General features: G+C 32.2%; 1 protein-coding gene across 2 annotated transcripts; it reads right to left on the reverse strand.

The window, feature by feature from the left end:
• Positions 1 to 1832: 1832 nt before the first annotated feature.
• LOC124833004 (aldehyde dehydrogenase family 3 member H1-like) lies at positions 1833 to 7677 on the reverse strand. Of its 2 annotated transcripts, none has more exons than XM_047307362.2 (10): positions 7360 to 7677; positions 5355 to 5423; positions 5177 to 5273; positions 4849 to 5052; positions 3545 to 3660; positions 3342 to 3446; positions 3091 to 3263; positions 2895 to 2985; positions 2553 to 2702; positions 1833 to 2261 (listed from the first exon to the last, which is right to left on the reverse strand). In XM_047307362.2, the coding sequence occupies exons 1-10, from the start codon at positions 7597 to 7599 to the stop codon at positions 2028 to 2030; spliced, it is 1479 nt and encodes a 492-aa protein (XP_047163318.2). In that variant the 5' UTR covers positions 7600 to 7677; the 3' UTR covers positions 1833 to 2027. The 2 variants fall into 2 exon arrangements, with proteins under 2 accessions (XP_047163318.2, XP_087958776.1); XM_088102650.1 differs by lacking the exon at positions 7360 to 7677 and adding an exon at positions 6891 to 6926.
• Positions 7678 to 8618: the final 941 nt, after the last annotated feature.

The following is an 8618-nucleotide window of genomic DNA, read 5'->3' on the forward strand; positions in this document are numbered from 1 at the left end:
ATAAAAATAAAAATAGAGTCATTAACAAAAAAAATGTTAAGTAAATCATTCTGAATTAAGCCTACAAGATATGTATATTGACATGGCTTCAACAGGTCATCAACCAAGAGCTAAGTGATATAAAGTTGTCATTTGAAACTCTAGCTCAGAAAGTGACCCTGAACTCTTCTAAAATCAACTCTTCTAAACTTAATAAAGGCTTTTTAAAAGCCCCAACCCATTAAACCCTCACATAAAGTTTGTTGAGTTAGGGTTAGGATAGCTCATTTTTAATGCATTTTTAATTATTTATTTCATTTTATTTAAAAAATTTGTTCAATAATTTTCAAATTTTACATTAAATTTTACTTTTTTTTTCTTTAAATATAAATACTGGTTTTATTAAAAGCTATTCAAAATAATTTTTTAATTGTAATCATATTTTATATACATAATTTTATTATTTTGAAAGAAAAAAATGTTCCAAATAAGCAATTTTTATAAATCCAAAGATTACTTATATTAGAATATAATTGTAAAAACATATTTTCTTTTGATTTTTTCGTGTTTTTGAAAGTTTTTATGACTTTATTTTTATAAACTAGGTAAAAAAAACTATATATAATAAACTTTTAACTTATTTTTTGTTTTGACAGTGCATTTCAGTTTAAAAAGAAATGATTTTTCTTTAAAAGAATCATCTATAAAAAATTAAATAAGTTATTATTTTTATAAAATAATACTAATATAACAAACATTTTCGTATGTAAAAAAATTAAATAAAAATACACATAATTTTATAAAATTAAAAAAATAATAAAAAACTAAATGTTAATTTAGTTACATAATTTAATTCATAATCGCATTGCTGGGGGATATAATTATATTAGACAACTTTAAATAATATTAGAAGTATATTATCAAAAATAAAAGTCAATGTTAAAAAAACTCATAGACGGACTCTAACCCTATAATAAAAGATTTTTTTTGGGCCTTGTAAACTTTTTTGGTGTCAACCCATGTGGACCAAATCTAATTTCAGAAATCTTCAAATTGGCTAGTACTTTACACTTTAAAAATGATTAATCATTTTTGTACTTATAAGATCAAAAGAAAAATATCTCACACTTCCAGAGATAAAAGGGACCTGTAATTATAACTTTTACAAACGAATAAATAAAATCACATTTTATACAAAATTATTGATGTTAAATATATACAACTCGCATCTATAATATTATAATTTCAACTTAATATTTAAAACTTAATACTTTTTTCACTCAACATTAATGGAAGGATTACATCAATCTTAGGAACATTCTATTATTAGTAATAGAATGAATCTAGTCGGATTTAATTATGAAAACTTCAAATCAAAAGATAAATTTATGAAACCTTTTCAGATAAGCTAACTTTTAAACCTAATTATTGTGACTATATGATCTACATTTACTTATTCCGTCCTTTCTCTCTCTGCCTCGCACACATATGATCTACATCTACATTTACTTATTCCATCCTTTTCAGATAATCTCACAAGATTCTCTTGGTTACAATTTATTAGAGTTAACAAATCACCAGAAATTCATTAAATAAAAATGTAAAATTTAAGAAACTTTGTGATTTTCATTAAGAATTGTGTTCAAAAAGGCATTGCACAAAATATATTCCTATTATTCATCTATATATATCTTCAAAGGAGAATAGCCCAAAATCAAAATATTATAAGTAAAATTCAAGGGTAAACTATTTATAGAAGGGAAATGATCCTTTTATACCCATTTTTTTAAATATCCACTTCACAACTCTTTAAAGACGTCATAGAACTTGCTGCCAAGAGAGATCAATACAACTAATCAAAACCAAGATTTACCATTATGATACCAATATCAGTGCTTATTAGCATGGAAACTGATAGAACATGATAACCACAAAGCGTCTTAAAAGAAATCGTATGAAGAACAGCAATATATACATAAAATTAAATTACATCCATAATGAAAGCAGTATTAATAGCATCGAGATACCAATGTACTAAATATTAAAGCCTAGGACCAACCAAACAGGGCACGAATAACACCAAGTATGCCACCACCAATGAGAGCTTTTAGCAATCTTTGCTTTGTACTTGTGTATGGTGGGTACCTAACTGATGCATCACCAATAAAACTGCGATAGAGAACTGCCTTTTTGTGGCTAAATGCATCAAATGAGAATTTCCCGTGGTATGCCCCCACTCCACTCTCACCAACTCCTCCAAATGGCAAAGTATGAACCGCAAGCTGCATTAAGAAAGCCACAAGAAACTCATTTCAGGATGAACCAAAAACAATGCATGGGTCGGAAACAACACATTCTATTTAAAGAATCTCCTAGTGTATATAATGAAATCCGAAAAAATTTTAAGATATTATTTTGAAGTTATTTTCTTTTAATCTTCTACAGTAATACAATTTATATCATTGCCTCCAGTCTTTTAGTCTTGAAGAAGATTTAAGTGATAAATTATACTGCTGTTCTGCTTGCACATAAGAATCGGAGGTATTCAAGGGTTAGAGTATAAAAACAATTACATGTAAAGTAGTGTCATTGACAACCACGCCGCCAGCTGAAATATTCCTAACAAATAGTTCCTTGAGCTTCTTGTTATTTGTAAATATATATGCAGCGAGAGGCTTTGGTCCTGAATTGATCACAACAAAGCTTTCTTCCAGTTTGTCAACCTGTTTCAAGAAAAAGAAAATGGGCTTACCATAAAAGGTACCAATCATTCTTGAGCAATTTGAAAAACTGTGCATAAATGTTTTCATTAGACTACTCACTACGGTAAAAGCAAGAAACCAAAGAAACTAACTAGATTTTTACTATTATCTCACAAAACAATCAGTGTGGTGCAATGGTGTCTTAACACCTACCGTGAGGATGGGAAGTAAAGGACCGAATATCTCCTCACTCATAATCAAAGAATCCCGTGGGACATCCAAGAGAAGAGTAGGGCTAATCTTCCTGCAATGTTGAGAAAAGAAGAAATGCTAGAGTCAATATCAATTCTGTTTCACTAAATCAAGAATTTTTCCATAAAGTACCCCGAAAAGTAAATGCAGAACTCACAATTTGCTTTCATCCGTTTTGCCTCCATGAACAATCTTACCAGAAACCTTATCATCATCCAAGAGCTTTTTCAAGCGATTGAAGTGATTGGAGTTTACAATACGAGACAAATCTTCTGATTCCAATGGGTTCTTTCCATAAAATTTCTCCAATTCAGTCTTCAGCGCATCCACCTAGAAATAAGAGACAGCAAGCACTAAACAAACAGAAAAATAACAAATTTCAAATTACAATTAGGAAAAACTTATTACCAACTTGGGAGCATATTCTTTTGTTGTTATAACATAATCTGGAGAAATGCAGGCTTGTCCATTATTACAACCCCACTTTCCGGCAATTATTCGTCTTGTTGCTACCTGGACAATTCAAAATCAAATTAATTTAGATAAAAAAAATGCAAAGAGGTCAGAGTGATGGTAAGTACCGGATAAAAATAAAACATGACAACGTATACCTTTAAATTGATGTTTGAATCGACTACAACTGGAGATTTTCCTCCGAGCTCCAGCACGACTGGTGTAAGGTGTTTTGCAGCAGCAGCCATCACAACACGTGCCACTCGTCCATTACCTAAAAATCCAACAATTACACGGGACACATTGTACTAAACTTATAAACAGAAAATCCAGGATCAGACACTAGAAAAACGATAATAAAGTGGATTTCTTGAATAGGACTGGCACTAATAGTCTAACAATATGTTACAGATTACAACACAGTCAATGCATCTGAAATTTTAAAACAAGTACAAGGGACTTGGTCACAACTCAACCAATTGAAAGAAGAATAATGCTCAAGAGCCAAGAGAGTCAACACTAATTTATCTCTTATTATCCTCAATTATCCATATATTGTTTAGAGCACTTTCAAGTGCCATAATACCTATAAGCGACTTCTTACACAAATTTCCTGTTGCGTATCAATTAGATACAACTTTCCAAAGTTTCGACTTCAAATTTCCATCATGTTTTCCGAAGGATATATGACCTAAACTTGAGAATTGACGTATGCAGAACACATTTTAATATGCAGGGATACTGCTCAAAATTGTTATCTTGACTATCTCCATGACCAATAACAGTACAATCTATATGTATTCCAATCTTTACAAATCGTTAAACGATAGAAATGAAAGAAGAATTTCAAGAACAGCTATATAAAAGTTTATAGATTAGATGCCTATGATGCCTAAAACATAATTAAGAAATGAAATACTTCCGTTGTTATCCACCAAACTAAAGGAATATAAACTTTCATTGTTAGCAGACTTGTTAAAGTAATAGAAACAAGCAATATTGCATATGTATGATCGCTGATAATAGCATGCATCAAACTATCCACATTGATGTTTTTGTAGCATGCATGTGAATTTTTAGGACCTTAAAGAACAAATGTTATGCTCAAACTGATCTTTTGCAATCAAAATCAAAATCAAAAAAATTATAATGTTCTTTTTTTCTTTTTTGAATGCACGTGTTGAATTATCCAAAAGGGGTGTCAATATTTGTATTATGTATAATAACATAAATAAAGAAAAATGCTTGCAAATGGCTCATTCGAAAATCTATGTGGCCCACGTCATTTGGATGGACTCACATAGATTTCGCCAAATAATAAACAGTTGAAAAAAGTTAGTTACGGTATATCGCGAACAGCACAACATGCCTCAAAAGAGAAAAAAAAAATTATCAAAGAGAGCAATATCATTTCAGGATTCTAATAAGCCGTCAAGAAAACAGAAGAGTTGCAAACAAGAACCTGTATAGAAAATTTTGTCCCACTTTTGCTCTAGCAATGCGGATGTTTCATCAACTGCTCCCTCAACAACTCTAATACATGAGTTATCCATGTAGTCTCCCAGCAGTTTTGCCATCAGTGATGATGTGGGGGCAATTTCTGATGGTTTTAAAACCACAGCATTACCAGCTGCTATAGCTCCAATGACTGGATCAAGTGACAAAACTGGAAAGATAGATGGAAAATGTAATATTATCACCACTATAGATTTTGAAGAGCTTGGAGGAGAGAAAAAGGTGAGAAATCAGCTCAAAGCAAATGAAACAAGGTCATCAAAATATTAACATACGAAAAGGGTAGTTCCATGCCGAGATGACTAGCACAACCCCCAGTGGCTCAGATACTATTTCAGCTGAAGAAGGAAAAGTTGCGAGTGAAGTTTTGACCTGCAATAAAGGGAAATTCATGTGATAAATAAAAAAGAATTGTGTCGAACAGTATCAGGAAAGAAATGCACATAAATATACCTTTTCGGGATATATCCAATGTTTCAATTCTTTGAGCGCAACTTTACTTGAGTTTTTCAACATAGCAATCTGCAGCACAAACCTACCCCCAGTTACGAGAAGTTTGAAAATATCATACCTACACCATTGTAGAAAATATCGACACAACTTAATAAGTGCGGAAACTAGGTTTCATTCTACATTTTCAGATTCATGTCCTTATTAAAGGCTCCAAAATGTTTGGTAGTAATTATTTCTTAATCTCTAAAAGAATTTAGTATCCTTTGGATAAAATAGATTTAGTCTCTTTCCTATCTAAGGGTTATTAATAACTGGATATACACGGGACCACTGATTTCACATCATCGGAGATCTCCAATCAACGTGTACAGTATCAACCTAAAAAACTCGTTCAAAATCAAGTGGAGAAAGTTTGAAAAACAAGATAGCAAGGATAGAAGCCTAAGATATCAAAGTCCAAAATTTTAAAAGTAGAAATAGCCAATTTAATAAGCATACACTCAATGAAAATTATCATTGCAATTTCAAGAGCTGTAATTAGAATTGCCAGCCATTACTCAAAAAGATAACAATGTAAAACACCAAGACACCAAGGATCTCCTCCAAACGCAAAAATTTTCTTTTTTGGTAACAAATGTGAAAGGCGAGGATGCACTACTTTAAGAAGGATGCCAGGCATACCACAGGTCTCAGACGAAAGCTTATATAGGAACTTCATTGGACTGTTCACATTTATTACTTTTCAATCCTACAGGTTTAGGTAATCCTGATTGGCACATACTGTCCTGCTTAAACAAGCACATAATGTGTGAATTGTTTAGTACTTAAAAAGTAGTACCAAATGATGTGGGCATGCGCCATTTAGTAACTTCATAGCCAGAGGTATCTCAACTAAACTGAAATCCCTTTTGTCAACCGCATTAAAGAATAGAGGCGCTTCCGAACAAGTTAGTGTGATCATACATTCAACTTCTCTTACAATTTGCTGTCAATCATTTTTTATCCTCTATCACCTTACTAATTTCCTAAAACATTATTATGACATCATCAGCTTCTCTCCCGACTTTTTCCCTTCATCCACATACCCCAAAAATGCTGTGCCCGTAAACAGTTTTCAAGCAACAAACCTTAAACGCTCAATTTAATTAAAAAAAATAATCAGAAACCATAATAGAGCAAGGATACAGTGGCCTGCAACAACATATCCAGTGACAGTAGTTTAAGTAACCAGTTTGAGTGCTCTGCATTAAACGGTACTGGCAACAAATTCAGTCATTTAACCAACTAAAAATGATAAAGGTTCATTTACCCTTGTGAACAAATATCTCCTCATCCAATCACATACCGCCATATTTATATGGGTTGATTTTTTTATTATAACAAATTGAAAAAGAAGAAGCATAAGAAACAGTTATTTTTTATCAATTCACAATTTCTAGTTGTCTGCCCGTTTTTAGTTGCCTAGATTAAGCCACAAGTACTGGCGTTAACAAAATCCATGGATTAAAACAGCCAAACGACCTGCAGTAGACTCACAAAAAACTCCGAGGCCCACATATTGACTCATCCTAAAGCAAAGAGTGCACCATTAATGCTCACACCAAACCAACCAGTCCCAAACGGCAACGTTTCCACCACCACAGGCAAAGAAAGGCGAACCGCAATCCCACAGACAAATAACCAACCGATAAATTCAATTATACCCCTTCCAACAAAACTAAAATAAATAAATAGAAATATCCCCAAAACAACACTATGCAACACGTCAACACCGAACACAAAAAACATTGCTCAGAAAAAAAAAAAAAAAAAAGGCCGTGACACACGGCATCACTCAGTCACCGTAATAAATGAAGCTGCACAAAATCTCTATCACGAAATCCACCTGTGAAGAACAATTTTCGAAACATTCCTCTTCCACTACCGAGGTCAAACGACACGCACCACAAATACAGAGAAAGTAAAACACAGAGAGTAACAGCGAGAGCGGAATAAACAACAGCACCTCGTAAGCCACAGTTTCGAGCGGCGGCTTCGCGAGGTCTTTTCGGAGCGCGTCGATGATCTCCGGCTCGTGATCGGCGACGAGTTTCTCGAGCGCTTTGAGCTGCGTCACTCGCCAATCGTAACTGCGAGTTTTGCCCGTAGCGAAGGCTCCACGCAACTCCATCACGAGCCGCGACGCCGCCGGCGCGTCGAACGCACTCTCCGTGGACGTCGTTTTGTCTGATTCCTGAGACGACATTGCTGCTGTGCGTGTTGCGTGCAAAACGACACCACAAAAAAGGAAGAAGAAAAATACCCGATGTGGAGCAGTGTTGAGTTAGGATATCCAATCTTATAGCTTACACAATACAGACAAAGAACAGGTTTTACTACCTTGAAGATTTTTAACTTGTTTGGGTTCCAGGCTTTTCACAGAAGGATAATATCATTATGATTAATCAATTATTAATATATTAATAAAATGAAAATTTGAATTTATATTTATTTAGCATTAATTAATGATTAAAAATGTGATATATGTTTCTTAGAGCGAAAAATATCTTTCTTTATAAATTTACAATGATATGCTATGTTATCAACTTATCTTACTTAACAAGGATCCAATTGTATGCTTTCTTATTTTGTTGATATGCCTTTTTTATTGGTTAATATAAAATAATGATAAGACCGTAGTTTATGCTTTACGCACATTATTAAAACATAATGACTAATTGATATGTTAACTAAGGCAGATTTGAAGAATTTAGGCCAATAATAGTTGTAGATAAATGCATACTTTATTACAGTGTTTTAAATATTTTAAAATATTAATCATAGTGGTTAGGTTTATTTAGAAGAATTGAAACATGGACAGCAGTTTTTCTTTTAATTTTAATCATGTTCACTAGACATGTTAATGATTTTTATATTTAAATACATTTAATATTTTCTATAAAAGTTGTTGAATTTTATTTAATTCATTTAACATTTATTAATTTTAATTAATGATATGAATACGTTTCAACATATTTTAGGACAATTAGGTACAATTATAAATTGTAACAGTAAATGATTGGTAATTTTATACTTCTAAATTGAATTTAAATATAAGTTTTAAGTAAATAGTCCAATTAAACAACTTTATTTTACAACAATTTAAATAAGAAGAACTCTAGAGAATAAGATTATTACTTCAACTCTTATATTCAACATTTCAACTCTCATATTCAACATTTATGCTCTGTTCGTTTAAGTAAATGGTATTATACATACAGACGA

Source organism: Vigna umbellata, chromosome 1, assembly GCF_029865625.1.
Source record: "Vigna umbellata cultivar VRB3 chromosome 1, Vumbellata_1.0, whole genome shotgun sequence".
NCBI classification, from domain to species: domain Eukaryota; kingdom Viridiplantae; phylum Streptophyta; class Magnoliopsida; order Fabales; family Fabaceae; genus Vigna; species Vigna umbellata.

What these genes read in the sequence shown, in the direction of transcription:
- LOC124833004 (XM_047307362.2), bottom strand. Translation starts at nt 7,599, where the DNA reads ATGTCGTCTCAGGAATCAGACAAAACGACGTCCACGGAGAGTGCGTTC. An exon ending in ATTGGATATATCCCGAAAAG is followed by an intron (nt 5,274 to 5,354) that starts GTATATTTATGT and finishes CCTTTATTGCAG; the next exon opens with GTCAAAACTTCACTCGCAAC. An exon ending in CTTTACTTCCCATCCTCACG is followed by an intron (nt 2,703 to 2,894) that starts GTAGGTGTTAAG and finishes TTCTTGAAACAG; the next exon opens with GTTGACAAACTGGAAGAAAG.